Source organism: Puma concolor, chromosome D4 (assembly GCF_028749965.1).
Source record: "Puma concolor isolate L17-30 chromosome D4, mPumCon1.1.hap2, whole genome shotgun sequence".
NCBI lineage: Eukaryota > Metazoa > Chordata > Mammalia > Carnivora > Felidae > Puma > Puma concolor.
Window position 1 is genome coordinate 12,549,374 of NC_141679.1, and position 20,451 is coordinate 12,569,824.

Below are 20,451 nucleotides of genomic sequence, written 5' to 3' on the forward strand. Positions count from 1 at the left end.
TTGAGACTTAATTTTTATATTATTTTTTTATATTTGTTTAATTGATATTTGCATAAAGTGGGATAGCATTATAGGAGTTCTAAAGTGAAGCAAATTATCATCCTATAGCTCTAGGTATGAGTAAATTAACACAGAATATTAGGAAGCTATGAAATCATTTTTAAGGAGAAATGGAAGAGAATTAGAAGGTACTTCCTCAAAACTCCTCCTTTTATGTTAGGTATTCATTATGGCTATTATGGCTCATCCCAATTTCAATGAAAGATACTTTCTCTTAAAAGCTTCCCCCTCCTTCTTCCAAAGAACCAAAATAGAGGAAAACTTACAGAGAAGGTACATTAGAGGATTGGTCCAAGACTGGCTGTTTATGGGGTACATGAGCTTTTAGGATAAAGGACAAGTGAGCCAAGTATAATGAGATGGAGAGTTTACTGAACACACTCAGAATGAGTAAGGAAAAGAATTAGTCCAGGCAGAGAGAAAACTCAGGAAGTTGAAGGGTCAAAGGAATGAGAATGTTGAGAACAAAAACCAATCATGGCAGTAGTGAAGAAGTGAAAGAGCTGGAAGAATTGGAGGTAATGAGCAAAGGGGGATATACTGGAATTTATTGGAATTTCACATTGTACTTTCACATTGTTATTAGATTTATCTTGAAAATGCTGATTTTAAAAGGAATGGCAACATTTTTGTGAGCCTCCAAAAGATGTAGAACAATTCTCAGGAATGACAGAGCCCAGTATGTGGCCATGGGGCTGAGTTTCTATAATGGAATCCAAACCATTGACTTGAGAGGGTGAAAAAATGGTAAGCCAGAGTGTTGGCTAGATTCTAAATATGGGTGTTGGAAGTCAACCTACAGGACAGCAGGAAAGAAAGGTAGTGCCAATGACTAAGTCAAATGACCAAACCCTCAGTGGGAGCTCTTTGGAGGTTAACGGCTCCTCCCAGGCATGCAGCTGCCATTTGGGTGCATCTAGTTGGTCATTATCAAGTGTGAAGTACCATTTTGTTTTCCTAAATAGAGCTGCCTATTGAATTATCTTTCCAGGCATATGTGTATCTTGAACCCCCAAAATGTTGACTATCCCTGCCATGGTACACAGTAGGTATAAAAAGAGACTGCATCTGTTTAGCATTATTCCCAACAACAGCAGGATTGACCTGTTCTACCACTGGGGCTTTATGCACTGGCACAGATATCTCATTGTTAAAATATTGACATTTCTGCGCTGATTAGAAATTTGCTGTCACCTTGAATTCCCCACAACCTTGACCTGTGAGTAGCTCCATCCCTTTCCCTAGACTCCCAGGACCCAGGACTGCATTATGGACCCTTTCCTGGACCCTAAGGACTTTGGCTGTCATGGGTTCCTTCTTCCATTAAAAATTTTAAACAATATATATTGTATAACTGCATTGGTATAAAGACAAATATAATCCAAGTTGGATCATATTCACTTTTGGTGGGGGGCAGGATTTAAAAGCTTATTAAAGAAATACATTTCTTACGCTGTATTTCTTATTGGCGTTTTGTAAAGATTACGCATCTTTTCCCCCTTATACTGTCTTCATGCCTATTTATGACTATATTATTGTATTTTATGGCCATGTTATATGACCATGTTATTGTTAACCCTCTTGAAGTTATTACCAATGTACCAGTCGTGTTATTACACAAAACTAAAGTGTACAATACTTATTTTTTTTCTGAGAAGTACTCTTGTACCCTATTTTAAACAAAACTTTGTGTATAATAGCTATCATCAGTTTCTACCCTAAAATGTTTATGAATATTAAATGGCCATCGACATTTCCTGGCTTAGCTAAGAGTTTCTACCATTTAATACAGTTAGTTTTGCAAAATGGCATCTGCATTTTTTATTGTGGTAAAATATATGTAATATAAAATTTACTATATGACCCTTGTTTAACGTAGAATTAGTGGCACTAAGTACCTTCACATTGTTACTAGATTCATCTTAAAAATTCTGATTTTAAAATAAATGACAACATTTTTGTGAGTCCCCAAAAGTACTGTGGGCTCTAGGTACTGGTCTTCCTGTGCTTCATGGTTGAGTGGGCCCAGCCTGGACCTTCTGGAAGTTTAATACTTGTCTTACCAGGGGCCTCTAGGACATGCTCAGTCTGAGTGACTGTATAGATTGATAAATACTCTGAGTATCATCCCAGATCAAAATGTACCTTGTCTAGCAGTCAGAGGTGGACAGCATCATTAAGAGCCCTCTGTTGTTCAGTTGGGATTATTCACATGCAAGAAACTCCCCAAAGGCTAGACTTGCCTTTAGTTTTCTGCCTCTCAGGAAGGGATGCCTACCAGGGCCCTTAAAAAGAAGAGGAGGGAAAGAATGATCTGCAGAAAATACCAAAAGCTGAGACAGAAAATGAATCTAGAACAGCTTGGGAGTGCTATAGGAAGCATCTGAAGGAAATGAGCTTTGGTTCTCACTTTTTTTTAAAACCCTCTCTTTGTATTTTTGTTCCATTCTGTACTCCCATGATCTTCCATAATTTCGTTTCAGCATATAGTCCTTTTCTTTTTCTGCTTCTCTTTTAACAACATATAGTGTGCAAAGTTGTACCATTGAATTGGCCACATTGAAAAATCATGTATAAGCCTTATACTCCAGAACGAAGTGTAATTTTTAACTAGGTAATGTTCCAGGTTCCATGATGTGTTTTCATGACTTTTATTTTAGTACTACTTTTCTTTGCCTTGAATCTTAATATATCTACTATTTAATTTTCTCTTTTGTGTCCTGTTAATGTTCTAATTCAATATTTACTGACAAAAGAATAATGGGCATTTGCTGCATATCCTTGTTTTTCTCATTACATTGACTATTGACTAAAATGAAAAAGAGTTTTAGATTCATCTGCAAATGAGATAGGGTTGGAAGGTGAAATTGGAGAAGAGGGAAGGGGTCATGTGGTTGTACCTATTATCTTTTGATTGACGTCAAGGTGTTCCAAAATACTGCTTTAGCTAACCACAGGAACGGCCCTCTATTACTTGGGTTCAGAAGGAAATGGTGGCCTTCCTCAGTCTAAAACAATGCCTGAAAGATCTCATTGTGTGTTACACGTTTGTGCTGAGATTATATGTATATGCATAGATATGTATACACATGATTTTGTACTTTGAGGCAAATGGTTCTAGTTCTGAGTCTCATGGGATTCTGTCAGCATTAAGGGACCACATTTCCTAGACCCCAGTTTCAACTTTAGGATCTGCTGGCATTTGTTCACATAGCTCCATTCCACAGCCTCCCCATTGGAATACAAAAAGATTTGACTTATTGGGGGGAATATATAGTTGCTAATAGGTGAGAAGAAGGAAGGAAGGAAGGAAGGAAGGGAGGGAAGGAGGAAGGAAGGAAGGAAGGAAGGAAGGAAGGAAGGAAGGAAGGAAGGAAGGAAGGATCTCTCATTATATATATACACAGCTGACCCTTAAATAATGTGGGAGTTAGGGGCACTGACACCGCCCCCCAACCACAAATCATTTTTGACTGATGCACAAATCCACAAATAATTTTTGACTCACCAAAAACTTAACTGCTAATAGCCTACTGTTGACCAGAAGCCTTACTGATAACATAAACAACATAAATAGTTGATTGATACACATTATGTATGTTATGTGTATTATATACTGTATTATTACAATAAAGTAAGCTAGAGAAAAAATATTAAGAAAATCATAAGGAAGAGAAAATGAATTTATAGTACTGCACTATATTTATTTTTAAAAATCTGTGTATAAATGGACCTGCACAGTTCAAACCCGTATTGTTCAAGGGTCACCTGTTGTCCCATACATATAGAGATAGAAGAAATAGAAGATAGATATGGTGGATAGATAAGTAGACATTTTTCCTTTCTATGTATATATGTATGTATGTATATATGTATGTATGTATCTATCTATCTATCTATCTATCTATCTATCTATCTATCTATCATCTATCTTCTATTGTTTCTATTTCTCTGGAGGACTTTCACTAACGTATATAGCTCTTGGGCTCTCAAATTTTACTATTTATGTATTCGAGATGATATGATTCTCTCTCATTGATCCTGTCCCATCCTAATAGTATTTATTTATGACCAAGTAATCTTTTTGATGAGGACCTTGGCAAACATTTAATTGAAGTCTACTTAAAAATTAGGAAGTTAATATTTTAACTCATCCTCATCTCGTGTATCACCAACAGTTGAGAAATTGTGGTCTTAATTTTCAGGAAACTCAGATTTTCAAGCAGTTTTTGTGTTGTCTCTTTTTAGAGGAAAGAACCCTGTGTTCTCTAAAACTACACCTTCACTTTATATTGCCTTTTGAAGTGAAGTGATCTTCTTTTGTTTCTGGGTTAAGTCAGAAGAGTTTAGTTCTAATTTCTTTCTTTTAATTATGTTTAACTTCTACATTGAACATATTTGACTTTTGTAAAGGAAGAAAAAAAATTTTAATTGAAAACACTGGGCCTCAAATTTATAACTAACCATGCCATTATAAGTATAAAATAGTGGCAGGTGTCCTCACATAATACAGACTGAGGAATAAAAAAATGGTATTTATTTTTTCTATGATAGGACCAATCAAAGTTTGTGCATTAAAAGTGTATCAATAGCTAAGGTTTAATGTGGCATTGCTTAGTTTTTGATGCTAGACATTACTAAAGTTTATGATATTGTTTAAAGTCAGCTTATTTTGTAAAGTGACTATTCATGCAGGTCTCCATATTTTTCTTCGTGATGATCAGACTCTTTAATGATATTAATATTTATATTTATATGATAGCCTAACCTTCCTTGTGCCTCCCATGACTATTTTCCTTTCGATGCATCCCTCTATTGGTTTTAAGTGTTTTTCGTTTGTAAAATTTTATCAAATAAAAAGAGTAGTAAATGTTTCTCAAATATATAACAAAAATATATCCAATTAGTAACATGTTTGTTGTAGCTGTATTTGCCAATTACTCCTGTGTCTGTGATACAATCACTGGGAGAAGAAAATATCCAATAGCAATGAAGTCATTTTTAAAGTAGTGAGGAAATGGATGAAGGAGTCTGTCTGGGATGCCTATCCTCCATCATCCCTAGGGTTGATAAAGTAGCCTTGGCTGTGTGGAAATTGTTCTTTTGCTCTCACATCACTCCGCATGTGTATACAGAAGACAATCTTATTAGAGGACGACAGGTCTTCAGTCAAGTGCGTATAACAGCTAAGGAATTTTATACATTATGTATATTGAAAGTAATGAAACAAAATATCACGGTAATCTACCTGTATATTTACTTTCACTCCATCCACTGTGATATTCACATAAATAAGCTTGCTGCCTCAAATGCCTTTTTAAGAGTAAATGGAGTACCCCAAATGACCATACTTACAGGCATGCTAGGGAAGAATGGTCTTTGCTATATGAGTGCCAGGTGGCTAATAGCTATCTGTAATGGTGGACACAGGGTTAGTTCACAGTGACTGATTTGGCCAGGAAACATAACACATTATGCATTTTTATGGATGATCTGGATGAAGGAATTGAGACTAAGCTTTCAAATTATTGTATACTATTAAATTAGGCAGAGTTACTCATGTTCCAGAAGATAGTCTTCAAACTGAAAATGACCTTGAAAAATTAAGCTATAAAAAATAAAAGATCCTAAAGAAAAAAGGTGAAGTCAAATAAGACTAAGTACAGCCAGAACTTGGTCAAGACTGAGTACACAGCTGACCACGAAATGGTAAGGTCATTTTATTCTAAAGAAGGTTCAGGAGATAATGGTGTTCAGAGTAAGAATATAGCACCTAAGGGTCAGTGGAGATGAGGGTGGTGAGGAGATGGGGATCTGAGCAGGATACCTGTCACTTAAAGATACTGATACATTTTATTGACATAGGTGGTAAAACTATATTGTTTCCTTCACAATGAGAGAATGTCAAGTGGGGGGCCCCCTCACCCAGAGGACCCTCCTGTAACGTCCTAACCTGTCTTTCCAAGATTTGTTTAAAAGGAGGAAGAGAACGAGAAGAAAAGGAAGAAAGCTTTCTTAACCTGAAGGCAGATTCTCCCCATAGTGATTCTGTTGCTGCATCTTTAGTGCTTCCTCTTTCTATGGCCTGTTTGTCCTGGCCATAGATGTATCTTTCTCTGGCACTCTTTCTTTTCCACCTTTTATCAGGAAGGCCACCATGCTCACCACTATAACACCAATGCCTGCTTCCACGTCTGATCAGGATGTTTCATTAGGCTTCCTCTCTGTTTCTCTGGAACAGCACTATTGGTTATATTTTGTCAGGTCTTGCTCTGTATGATGTTTCTTTGGGAGTGAGCACCTGTTGGCTCCCACTGCATTCTTCCACCTCCCTCTACCTTCAGAGTTGATGACCCTGCAGCACTTCATACCTCTCCTCCTTTGTCCTTCATGGCTTCTTTATGGACACAACCATGAGTGTCCATAAGACTTGGGATCCAGAACTCTGTGCTTCTCGTTTTATGCAATCTCAGAGAATTCATCCACACCCAAGGCTCTCCAACCATTACTTTTTTTGGGGGGGTGAGATAATATATTTTATATAATTACAAACTTATAGGAAAGTTGCAAGAATGGCACAGGGAACTCCCATATAATCTTTACCCCAAGTGACCAATTGTTTACTATTTGAGAGTAGGCTGTGCCCCTTTACCTATAAATAGTTCCATGTGATTTTCCTAAGAACAAGGACACATATCTATGGTAATATTTTTAAACTTAGGAATAATTGATGCAGTGTAATTATGTAATTCACAGTCTGTATTCAAATATCATCCATGGTTCCAATACTGTTCTTTATTTTTCCCCAGCCACTATCTACTACTGTGCACAGGGCACTGACCTCTTTCCCAGCCGTCTATCCCACAGCACCACATTTCAAATAAAGATTTTGTATTGATGTCATCTCACATTGAAAATGTCTTAAAATGTGACTCATCATTTATCTCCTAAAACAATTCCTCCCTCCATCTCCATGTCTTTCATATTCTTTTACTGGTTTTAGAACTCTCCCACATCCAGATTTGAAGCTATAGTTCATCTTTGATTCTTTAGCCCCATTGGCCTGGTGAGTCCTCTAAATTCTTGCCGTGAAATGTGTCTTCTAGTCTGGCTCTGCGTAAGCCATTGTGCACCAATACCCATTCAGTCCACACCCCAGACAAATTTTACCAGGGATCCTCATCTACCTTAAGGGCCCAGTAAAAGCTTGTGGTGATTATCCTATCTTAAGTAAACATTGTCAGAACTCAGGGTCGGTGTAGCACTAGAACAGTGAACAGCCAACAATGTGTGCTGATTCGCACCTCTGTTTTTATATGCAATTTCTAAACATTTCTTCCCAGTCCCACTAAATAAATGTTGAACATGTACATATTTAAATATTATGTTAGGGTGTGGAAATATAACAACTGTTTACAACTCACATATGCAGAGGAAAAGTGTCTAATGGATAACTGGCCTTCTTCCTGAGCCCACCACCAGTGGGAAAACACTCACTCTTCAATCCATTTACAGCTTAGTCTGATTCTGTAATTTAAGTAGTTCCTATAGGAAGTGTTTGATTTCCCTTTAAAAAAAACTCTCACTTTCTCAGAGATCTCCTCCCATCCTTTGTTTGCAGAAAAGAGCTAACAGCAGAACTGAGACTGTTCTCTCTTAAAAAGCCTGCTTGCAAGGTTGGCCCTTGTCTGGCATCTAGAAACTTGACTTTTGGGACTAGAACTCCCTAATGAGAGTGGTTTACTGCACCTAAACAGTTTGTGCAAACAATATGGTTCATGTTGAACACCTGCTTTCCTTCTGGGAGTCTGGAATTTTGCTAGGCAAAGAGCGCGCCTGTGACCAGCCCCTGAGAAAAACCTTGGCTACTGAGGCTCTAATGAGCTTCCCCAGTAAACAGTATTTCACAATCCGTTGCTGAGGAAATTAAGTGCATCCTGTGTGACTCACTGGGAGAGGACTCTTGGAGGTTTGCACCTGGTTTCCTCTGGATTTCAGCCTGTGTGCCTTTTCGCTGATTTTGCTCTGTATCCATTTGCTGTAGTAAATCATAACCACAAATACAACTACATGTTGAGTCCTGTGGTTCCTCCTAGAAATCACTGAATCCAGGGATAGTCTTGAGAACCCCAACACATCCTACTTTTTCTCCATGTGGCAGATTGTCATTCTCCCCAAATGGTGCAATACATGTGGTCATCCCACATGCCCTTACAATGTGATTTGGATACTCCTTCCATTGAAAGACAGAGTCTTTCACCTCCCCTAGGACTGGGTGAACCGTGACTATGGTAGAAGTGATGCTATGTGACTTTGGAGGCCAGGTGATAAAAAGCAATGCAGTTTCCTCCTGGTTCTCTCAGTGCCACTGCCATTCTCAGAACCCACGCACCATGTTGAAGGCCCAAGCAGGCATGCGGGGAGCACCTGCATCATTGTTTCAGTCAACAGCCCTAGCTGAGGTCCCAGCGGGCAGCCAGCATCAACCACCAACCGGAGTGAGGGATGTTTGTAACCCAAGCCCTCAAGTCACTCCCAGCTTTCAAGTCTTCTCTGTTGAGGCCTCAGATATTGTGGAGCAGAGAGATGCTGTCTTTGTTATGCCTTTTCCAAATTCCTAACCCAAAGATTCTGGAAATGGGTATTGTTTTGTACTGTTCTACATGGGTTGGCCTGTTTGTTACACAGTAATGGTAACTAGGACTCTCCCTAAGATGGTATCCAGGTATATGGAGATGGGGATGTGCCTTAGCATCCTGATGCCAGAGGGCAAGAGTAGGATTTTTGTGTGTGCTGTTGTCTGCCTGTTCTGGTCTCTGGGATGATGTCCCTAGTCCACCTGGCCGCTCTTTTCCTTGCTGGCATTGGTGGCTAAAGTCTGTGGACATTGAACCGTCCGTCTTTTTCTATTTCTCACTCTTTCTCTCTGGGCTAGCTTAGATCCCAGATGGCTTGCTTGGGATAACTCAGCCTCGTTTCCACTCCCATAAATACCGTGGACCCCACAGAAGACTTCTGTGATTCCCATTCAGCCCCAGCTCCAGTGTTCAGCTCTGCAGCTCTTGTTAGTAACCCCCTCTGCAGACTCCCCACAGGATGCCAAAAGTGACTCAGAGTCTCCCTCTGCATAAGTATGATGCCCCACCAGCGTGGGTGTGGTGGCCTCCAGGCAGATGAAAGGGCAGCCTGAGATGGTCAGTTTCAAGAGTTCTCATGAGGGATGGGGGCCCCTCTTATGCCTTTCCATCATTACTCTGATTTGTCTCATGTACTTCCCTCTGTCCGGGTCAGAGGGACTCTGCTGGCTTAAAGTCTGGGAAAGGGAAAATTGGGAAATACATTGGCTGTCTCTGCCATCCTACTTTTCCCTTTTCTCTTGTTTTCTCATTCCTATAATTCCCCAGACTCTTCCCTATCTTCCGACTATTCATTCCAACCTTTGGTTAAGCCTTAACAAAAGGATATTTTTTTCTATACATTTGGAGAACTCTATAATGTGAAGTCTTCCAGGCCTGGACATTGGTATTCTAAAGTCCTCACAATTGTGAGTGGTTTGCAAGGCTATTATCTTGCTGAAAAATCCTATTTTGCATATTAGAAGCTGATAGTACTTTGTTCTTTGGTTAGCATTTTATTCTGAAACAAATTTTGATCTCACCTTGGGCAAATGACTGGTTACACACAGAAAGGGCAAAACTACGCATCATTTTGAAATGATTACCCCCTGTATACTTGATTTGAGTGGCACACTAAATTACTTCTTGTTTAAGACTCCTACCATCTCAATTTGGCCTTGGGTCTAAGCTGCAGTCAGTATTAAGGTCCTTTAAGGTGGCTCTTGGTACAGCTGTTTTATTCTAGTTTGTGCCTTTAGTATTAAACTTTGAAAAACCATTCTTGCTCTGCTTTCATATAATAGTTATACCTTCCTGGATCCCAGCAGTGTGTTCTTATTGTCCTGTTTTATTTACCTATTCCATATTCACATTCTTCTAATTCTTGATTATATATTTAGTCACAAATTTATTGTTTGCCTTTATTCCTACTATAAATACATACTTGTCCTACTTCCTTGGTTTTGCCCATTTTTTTTTTTGCTCTGATTCTTAGTACTTCAGTGTTCCAACATTACCTATTATTCAGGTACACATTAGTTAGGATGTTTTTAGTAGGTTGTACAAAATCCAACTCAGGTCAGACAATAAAAGCAATTTATCGGTTTACGCTTTTTTTTGAAAAGTCATGTTTCAGTAAAGGATTGATACAGCAATGTCATCATGCTTCTTACTGACTCTCAAATATGCCTTTTATGGTGTTGGTTTCATGCTAAACTGATTGTAGGAGCAGTACCAATAGCAACCTATTGGTTGCTAGATGCTTCCTCATTTCCAGTAATGGAAAAAGAGTTTCTTTCCTCCAAACCACTGAACAAAAGTCTTGGGCTTTACTTTATTTGGACAAACTCAAAACACATGCCCAACACTGGATCAATCACTGAGATCACTGAGAGTGGACGTGAGATTATTATAATTGTCATAGGCCAGTTAGATTCTGCCCCTAGAGCTTGCAGTAGGATTGATCTACCCAAATCGTGTGGCTGTCACACAATGGGGGGTGGGAGAAGTGGATTCAGGGTTAACTGGAGTCATTTCTTAAAGTTTTCATGAGCTAATTATACTCACGTCTTCCCAACCCAATATTTACTGACCTCACTTTGATAGCATGAAGTCAGCCATAGCGGGAGTATTTACAACACAGAATTTGGCAATTATCACAAATAAGTTGTGTGGTTTTTTTTTTTTTTTTTTCTGGTGGGGAACTCACTTACCAATATACCTCTGATGATAGAAGGGACTCAATTTCATGTGTGTATGAGTAGGCAGTAGTCTCTTAACTAGTTTTCCTAACTTTTGGATTGCTCACCCCTACTTATCCACTTTTAAAAAATAATAGCTTTGTTGAGATATAAGTCACATGCCATAAAATCCACCCTGGAAAAGTATGCAAGTCAGTGATTTTTGTATATACATAGGGTCATACAATCATCAGTTTTGGAACATTTTCATCACCCCCAAAAGAAATTCCATATGCATTTTATTAGTCACATTTCTCAACAGATAGATAACCACTAGGATAGACAGAAAGAGAGAGGAGAGGGAGACAGATTGATTTATTTTAAGGAATTGGCTAATGCAATATGGAGGATGAGAAGTCCCACAACGTGCTGGCTGCAAGTTGGAAACCTAGGGAAGCTGGTGGCTGTAATTCATTCCAAGTCTGAAGGCCCGAGAACCACGTACCAAGAGCAGGATAAGATGAATGTCCCAGCTCAAGCTATCAGGCAGGAAGGGACTGAATTCTTTCTTCCACTGCCTTTTTCTTCTATTCAGGTCCTCAGTGGATTGGAAGATGCCCACCTACATTAGGGAGAGCAAATTGCTTTACTGAGTGTGCAGATTCAAATGCTGATCTCGTCTAGAAACACCCTCACAGACACAACTCACAAATAATGCTTAGCAAATGCCTGGGTGCCCTGTGATCTATTGGCCACTGCACCCATTAACAGTCTCTCCTCATTCTCCCCCTCCCCCAGCTCCTCACAAAGTTAATTTCTATCTCTGTGGACATTCTTTAGAAGGAATCAAACAATGTGTAGTTTTTTGGTTTAGTTTCCTTCACTTAGCATAATGTTTTCACGGTTCATCTATGCTACAGCATGTGTCAGTATTTTGTTCACTTTATTACCAAATAATGTTTTTTCACTGTATGAATAGATCACATTTTGTTTATCCATACATCAGTTAATGATATGTGAATTCTTATTGTCATTCTAATTCTAATTACTGTTCTGGAATCTGATCATTTCTACCTTCAGTCGTCAATACCTTCTTGCTGCCAGAATCCTTTTCTTAAAACATCACATTTAATCGTTTCACCTACCTGATCAAAATAAATCATCCTCTCTGCCTAGGGGATGCTAGAGAAACACGTTGACCCTGAATTTGAAGCTCCCTTTAGTTTGACAGAAGCTGGTGTAGGAATGAGCAGACCCTGCCTCCCTTTGAGCAGGCAGGTTTGGCCAGTAATGCTCAAATTTCGTTGGAAGGGCCTCTACCAGACCAAAAACTAACATATGTGCCTCAGAGAAATTAGACACTGCCTCCGAAAAACAAAAGCCCAAACTATACAGAAAATAACATGGATATAATGTAGCTTTAGGATTTTGTGGTTTGTGTTTCTTTTCATCTCCTAATTATTAAGAATTTCATGAGGGTCCTGGAGGGATAATGAATGCATCTTACAGTCAGATAATTAGTTACAAGTCCTGGCTGAATTACTTAATATTGGCATTCCTTAAAATCTCTTTTTCTTGAGATTTTAAGCAATATCTTTTCCTATATGTAAAGTGGGAGTAATAATTCCTATGTCAGAGTCCTGCTATGGATTAAAAGACATAAACACTCAACTATTGTGCCCAACCCATGATAGGCACTCCGTAAATACATTGACCCCATACTTATTGTTATGGTTGAATAAATGGTTACATTTTCCAATTATTTTCAATAAAGCCAATCTAAGATTAGAACTATTTTGATGTTCTTTCATTGTTTTATAGTTCTGGTGATTTAATTTCAATATTGTGTTAGTGCTTTAAAATTAGCACCAATTTGAAGCAGAAATTAGATAGTGAGTTCAAGGGCTTTATGTCCCTTGTCTACCATTATCCTTGATGTAATCTGAGAGAATCAATATTCCCTTTTGGAAATGGTCAATGACAGTGTCTCATTTTATTACAACGGAAGTTTCTATGAAGTGCTTTAGGGATAAATACCTTAAACATTATACTGGGTTATCCTGAGGTAAATTTCTCAGAGGAATGAACCCTTGAGTTTGGCATTTACTGGCAAGTCACTTGATAGCGACTATGAAAGATACAACCCAAGATAATATTCTTTGGAATAATTATAACATATTCAGTTTAAAAAGATGTTGAATGATAGGTAAATTGTAATTGTTTTGGTCTTACGTAGATGATCATGAAATTTAAACTGTTCTTTGTGCCGTATATTTATGGTTTAGAAAAATTTTACATGTGTAGCAATTCATCTTTTTAGCTTTATAAATAAAAGAACTAGATTCTTCTTTCAGAATTAAAGTATTTGTAAATGAAACAATAGCCATATTTTCATTGAAGCATTTGTAACTTGAGATATTAAATTAATTGTGTGAAAATTAAACTTGGATCTTAATAAGATCAACTTTTAGAAATCACTCATTTTTATGTATTTCGGTCATTCAATATTATTTCTCTTTCTCCCCCTCTCCCCCATAGGATTATCCTTGTCAAGATGATTATTCAATAGTCCACAGAAAATGCCGTTCTCAGTTCACAGATCTAGATGGTTCCAAAAGATTTGGCATCAACACTTGGCATGATGAAAGTGGGATTTATGCTAATTCATATATAAAACAAAAACTCTACCCATTAACTGGTGGTCCTATTGTCCCCTTTTTAAAATAATATATGGAATCAGATTCTCTAACTAATGAAAGAATAATGTATATAACAGTTGATTTGCTATCCTAATAAATGCAATGGAAATGGTGTTACTATAGTAGATTCCTTTAAAAACAATATCTTAAATATTCTAGGCCATCATGTATTATATCCTTCTTCTCATAAAGCTACTCTGGTATTTCCCAAAGTTTAATGTGTATACCAGGGAAGGTGTACAGCACAATTCTAGATGGTAATTGCTGGAATTTTCTTTTATTTATGGACTATGTATTTATTTTAAATTTTATTAGAAAAAATGTATAAAGCTAGCACAGTCAAGCTTATGATTGCTTAGAATGGATAAATTTTTTAAAAAGTAACCCAACTTAAATTCCACTTTTAAGGGAAAAAAAAACATACATGGTACTCAGATTTGACATGAAAGTCAAATGGCTGAAGTTTGGGCAACACGGGAGAGAGAGAAAGAGAGAGAGAGAGAGTTGCAGTGGAGGTGGGGTGTGTATCTATTTATAGACTTTGGTTTATCTATGCTGGCTAACTGCAGTGTGGATTGTTTATTCAGCATAGTGCTTTTCCTTATTTAAGACAATACTTTTTGAGCATATGGAATAGGAGAGATGTAGCCAGAATCTTAGTGAAACTTTAGGGTTTGATGGGAAAACTTTAGGGTTTGATGTCTGCATCTAATATTATATTTAGAAGAAATCTTAGCAGTTGTTTTGACTTAACATCCCATTTTACAGATAAGCAAACAGAAGCTCACAGAGATTTAAACAGGTTGCCCAGAGGTACATAGATAGCAGATTCTAATTGATTTTTGAAGTACCTTTGACCTTTTCTTTCTTTGGAGGGTGAGTTTGACTATTTGGTCAGCCTAGGATTAATTTGCTGTCATTATTTTCTTTAAAATGTAAATTCATGAAATAGCACTTATGATAAATCCTAATTTAGCATTGCCTCCAACTCTTGATCAGCAAATTATGGTGGAGACCATAAGCCTTGTGAGTGGAGAAATGATAACTAATAAAGAAAAAGAAAATGTGGATATGCCTGGTAAGCATTCATCAGCAGAATTTGACTATAATTTCTTGCTGCTTTAAAGTATGTGTCTGCATGTACACACAATATACATATATATTATACATAAATATGTATATTATAAGCGTAATGTTAATTCTTTTTCTTATTTTTAATTGAAGTATAGTTGATATACACTATTATATTAATTTCAGGTGTACAACTTAGTGATCTGACAATTATCTACATTACAATATGCTCACTATGGTAAGTGTAGTTGCCATCTGTCACCATAAAGAGTTACTATAATATTTTTGGCTATATTCCCTATGTTATACTTGTCATCCTCTTAGCTTATTTATTTTAGGACTAGAAGTTTTACCTCTTTTATTTTTGAGAGAGAGAAAGAGAGAGCGCATGCACAAGTTGGGGAGGGGTAGAGAGAGAGAGGGACACAGAATCCAAAGCAGGCTGCAGGCTCCAAGCTGTCAGCTCAGAGCCTGACGTGGGGCTCGAACCCACAAACCCTGAGATCATGACCTGAGCCAGAATCAGAAGCTTAGCCAACTGAGCCACCCATGCGCCCCTGGAAGCTTGTGCCTTTTAATCTCCTTCACCTATTTCACCTATTCTTCACCACTACCCTTCCCTCTGGCAACTACCAGTTTGTTCTCTGTATTTATGAGTCTTTTTCTGTTTGTTCATTTGTTTGGTTTTAGTTTTAGTTTCCACATATAAGTAAAATCGTATAGTATTTGCCTTTCTCTGTCTGACTTATTTAACTTAACGTAATACCCTCTAGGTCCATCCATGCTGTTATGAATGGCAAGATCTCATTTTTTTTCATCGCCAAGTAAAAAAAGCCACTGAAAAAGAAAGGTGTACCACATCTTTATCTGTGCATCTATCAGTGGACGCTTAGGTTGGCTATTATAAATGATGCTGCAATAAACACAGGGGTGCATACATCTTTTGCAATTGGTGCTTTCATTTTCTTTAGATAAATACCCAGAAGTACAATTACTGGGTTAATAGTATTTCCAGTATTTGCATTTTTAATTTTTTGAGGAACCTGCATACTGTTTTCTATTGTAGCTGCACCAATTTACATTTCTACCAACAGTACAAAAGGGTTCCCTTTTCTCCATATCCTCACCAACACTTGTTATTTCTTATCTTTCTGATACTAGCCATTCTCACAGGTATGAGGTAATATTTCATTGTGATTTTGCTTTGCATTTCCTTGAGAATTAGTGATATTGAGCATCTTTTCCTCTTTCTGTTGGCCGTTTGTATGTCTTCTTCAGAAAAAGACATGCCCCTCTGCCCATTTTTCAATCAGATTATGTGTTTTTTATGTTGAGTGGTAGAAGTTCTTTATATATTTTGGATACTAACCCCTTATTGGATATATCATTTGCAAATATCCTCTCTTATGTGCTTGGTTGCTTTTTGTTTTGTTGATGGTTTCACTGTGCAAAAGTGAAACTTTTTTAGTTTCATGTAATCCCAAATGTTTATTTTTGCTTTTGTTTCCCTGACCTGAGGAGACAGATCCAGAAAAATATTACTAAGACTAATGTTTAAGAGTTTACATATGCCTATGTTTTCTCTTGGCAGTTTTTGTTTTCAGGTCTTACATGTTCGAGTTTATTTTTGTGTATGGTGTAAGAAAGTGACCCAGTTTCATTCTGTTGCATTAAAATGTTAATTCTTTATATATTGCCTATTGTAGTGGCTACCTGCCTAGGATTACCTTTCCTTCCATAAACTATAAATTCAAGTTTAATCACCCCTAACACTCAGTAACATATCTAGGGTAGACAGCTGTTTGAAGTATGCAAATATAAGTGAATAGCTTCTCATCATTTGGTATTCTTCCCTTTTTGTAAGGAAAAAGTCTTAATGGCCATATCATTATTTTTGAACAATGCCTGGTATCTAGAAAATAAGATTAATCTGCTTTAGCAGAAATTCTGTATTATCAGAATGACTAACATCACAGTTTGCATAATTGGCCTACGTGTACCATGAGGGATCCACGTAGAAATCTGCTTTGGGAGGAGCCTGGGTGGCTCAGTCAGTTAAGCATCCAACTTCGGACTCAGGTCACAGTCTCGCCATTCATGAGTTCGAACCCTGCATTGGGCTCTGTGCTGATAGCTTGGAGCCTGGAGCCTGCTTCAGATTCTGTGTCTTCCTCTCTCTCTGTCCCTTCAGCACTCGTGGTATGCCTCTGTCTCTGTTTCTCTCAAAAATAAACATTAAAAAAATCCACTTTGGTTTGGTCTAGAAGGAGAATAAGAGATTATATTTGAACTAGTGAAGTAAAATGGCACACTGAAATAAAGAATACAGCAGAGATTTGCTCCATTCCAAATATTCACTTGCCATCCATTAGTGAATGAGTGAATGTTGGACTGAATGAACTTTACAATACTACTCTGAAACCCAGGTCTTATAGGTGCAAGTATTTTGTATTGCTTTGGATTTCTTTAGATAACTGCTTCAGTGGTTTCTCTTGTTAGTATCAAAGACCATTTGAAACAAGAAAAATTGGAGCTTTGATTTGATCATTGGAAATGTCTTCTTTAAATTTTTTTTTTTTAACGTTTATTTATTTTTGAGACAGAGAGAGACAGAGCGTGAACGGGGGAGGGTCAGAGAGAGGGAGACACAGAATCTGAAACAGGCTCCAGGCTCTGAGCAGTCAGCACAGAGCCCGACGCGGGGCTCGAACTCACGGACCGCGAGATCTTGACCTGAGCCGAAGTCGGCCGCCCAACCGACTGAGCCACCCAGGCGCCCCGGAAATGTCTTCTTTAGAAAGTAACCACACAGCCTATTTATTTCCACATGCATACTTTATAGGATTTCACCCAAGGCACCAAAATAACAACTATCTCTTGTGTGTTGTGTATATTTATATTGTGTGTGTGTATGTGTGTGTATCTATCTATCTATCTACACACACACACACACACACACAAATTTGTTCCATAGCTTCCTTTTGGCCCTTGTGCCTGTTCTGTCAGACCTGTTGGTGTGAGCCCACCATGGCAGATGCTGACTGCTGTGGGGAGTGTGGGAGATTGGTTGGGCAAATCCTAAGTAGATCTACTGCAGTGGTGGTTCTTTTTTTTTTTAATTGTCAATTTACCTAACATACGGTGTAGTCTTGGCTTTAGGAGTAGATTGCCATGATTGATCACTTACATACAACACCCTTTGCTCATCCCAACAAGTGCCCTCCTCAATACCCATCACCCACCACCCCCATCAACCCTCAGTTTGTTAAAGAGTCTCTTATGGTTTGCCTCCCTCTCTGTAACTTATTTTTCTTTTCCTTCTGCTATGGTCTTCTGTTAAGTTTCTTAAATTCCCCATATGAATGAAATCATATGATATCTGTCTTTCTCTGACTGACTGACTTCATCTAGCATAATACCCTCCAGTTCCATCCACATTGCTGCAAATGGCAAGATTTCATTCTTTTTTTATTTCTGAGTAGTATTCTAGTGTGTGTGTGTGTGTGTGTGTGTGTGTGTGTGCGTGTGTGTATGTACACACACACCACATCTTCTTTACCCATTCATCAGTTGATGGACATTTGGGCTCTTTCCATAAATTGGCTATTGTTGATAGTGCTGCTATAAACATTGGGGTACCTGTACCCCTTCGAATCACCACTCTTGTATCCTTTGGATAATTCCCATAATGGTGGTTCTTGAGTTAAATTTGGCTTACAGGTAAGTTTTGTATGGTCTTCATGATGTTTTATTTTTCATTAATTAAAAGAAATCAAGGCAAATTATATAAATTAGGAGATTTTACTTAAATGTCTGGATTTCCATGCCCTTGACAAATTGGCAGATCTGGCAGCAGAAGGCCTCATTTTAATACAGCAACAATCAGCAGGGGGGAAAGCATTCTTTTGATGGGGGCTAAGATCATCATTTTGCTGCAGTTCTTACCTGGTACACTTCACTCATTTATGGAGGCCTTGTGATCCTTTACCTAAGGAGGGGCAGGACAAACATGAAATAATTAAGTTGTGTAGTGGAGGGGAATGGATAGCAGAAAAATGGCAAAACTGGCAGCTTCTTGGTTACTAAGGTTAGGTTAGTAAAGGTAGAGACTGAATCCTAGTAGAAGGGACATAGCAAATCTGGTTGAGTTCGAATAGGAGTCAAGATCCCAGGGTATGTGATGAAGAAAATAGAGATGGGGAGTCAGCCAGGGGCTTCACTTTAGAAGTACAGAGGAACCTCAAATCCACTGGATTATACTAGAAATCCATTTGGCAGTGAGGGAGGAAGTAAGCATACTAGACCCAACCCATGGGATATGGAGATGGCAGATGAAGATAAGTAGGGCCTGGCCAGCTTACTGGTTTACTTAGAAAGGAAAGCCCTGGATATCAGTGTTCCAGAAGTATAGGGAAACTCCAGATTCATAAGACCCCAGGCAGGAATGGGAAGATACTTTCTCAAAGCTGTGTTGACCAGCAGCTGACTTTATTTCAGCGACAGTGGTGGGCAATTTGCCAAGAACTGGAAGCCCACTCCCAAATAGCTGAGATGGGACAAACATGAGGCAGCCATTAGATGTCAAAGTGGAAAACCCAAAATCTCACACAGTAAATTAGTGTTCCCAATTAAGATCATAAGCTTTATAACATTTTCGTAAGCTTTTATTGAGATATGATTCTGAACCATCAACTTCACCCTTTTAAAGTGTATGATTCAATGCTTGTTGGTATTTTCAGAGTTGTGCTCCCATCACCACAATCAATTTTAGAACATTTTCATCACACCTAAAAGAAATTCCATATCCATTAGCTGTTATTCCCCATTCCCTCCCAATCTCTCAGTCCTAAGCAACCACTAATCTACTTTCTTTCTCTATAGATTTTCCTATTCTGAATATTTTATATAAGTGAAATCATACACTGTGTGGTCTTTGTGACTAACTAGTTTCTTTCACTTAGCATAATGTTTTCAAGCTTCATCTATGTTGAATGAAGTTGTCAGTACTCATAAAGATATACTACAATGTATCCATTCATCAGTTGACAGACGTTGGGTTACTTCTACCTTTTAGCTGTTATGAATAATGGTGCTGTGAATATCCGTGTATGAGTTTTTGGGTGAATGTATGTTTCCATTTCTCTTGGGTATATACCCAGGAGGGGAACTGCTGTGTCATATGGGAACTCTGTTTAATCTTTTGAGGAACTGCCGAATTATTTCCTACTGTAGCTTTACCATTTTACATTTTCACTAGCAGTGCATAAGGGCTCCAATTTTTCCATATCCTTACCAACATCTGTTGTCTTCCATTGTTTTGATCATAGCCATTCTAGTTGGTGACAAGTGGGGTCTCATTGCAGTTTTCCTTTGTATTCCCCTAATGGCCAATGCTGTTGGACATCTTTCCATGTGCTTATTGGCTATTTGTATATCTTCTTTGGAGAAATCTTAATTCATATCCATTTTCCATTTTTAACTGGGTTATTTATCTTTCAAGATCATAACATTTTGTAACATAATTTTTTTAAAAAATGGTACACATAATCTAAAAAAAAAAAAAAAGATTTTCGTTCTAAACTTGAGAAGCAGCCTGGAAGATTTCATTTAGAATCAAATATTGGAATTTCTGTTACAAAGTGACAATATTTGAAAATGAAGAGAATCCTGGAAAATTTTGGAGGCAGGCACTGTCGTGTGAAGATTTAGAATGCACGGGTGTGTGTTTAACCAGTGTTTTTGATAATGTTGATACAGTAAGTCAAAGTAATACTGAGATTATTTGCGAAATGCTATGGAAATGTATTCTTTTTTTATTAAACTTTT

The 20,451-nt window shown here is 37.9% G+C and overlaps 1 protein-coding gene across 8 annotated transcripts in view; it reads left to right on the forward strand.

Moving 5' to 3' along the window:
• The window catches only part of CFAP95 (cilia and flagella associated protein 95), a 184,101-nt gene that overhangs the window by 70,566 nt on the left and 93,084 nt on the right, over positions 1–20,451 (forward strand). For 4 of the 8 annotated variants that reach the window (XM_086684984.1, XM_086684989.1, XM_086684982.1 and 1 more), the window contains exon 6: positions 13,394–13,668. The exons of the other annotated variants lie outside the window; for them this stretch is intronic. In XM_086684984.1, the coding sequence (XP_086541110.1) occupies positions 13,394–13,582 (189 nt within the window). In that variant the 3' untranslated portion in view covers positions 13,583–13,668. Of the gene's footprint in view, positions 1–13,393; positions 13,669–20,451 lie in introns of those variants that run through there. 8 annotated transcript variants of the gene reach the window in all.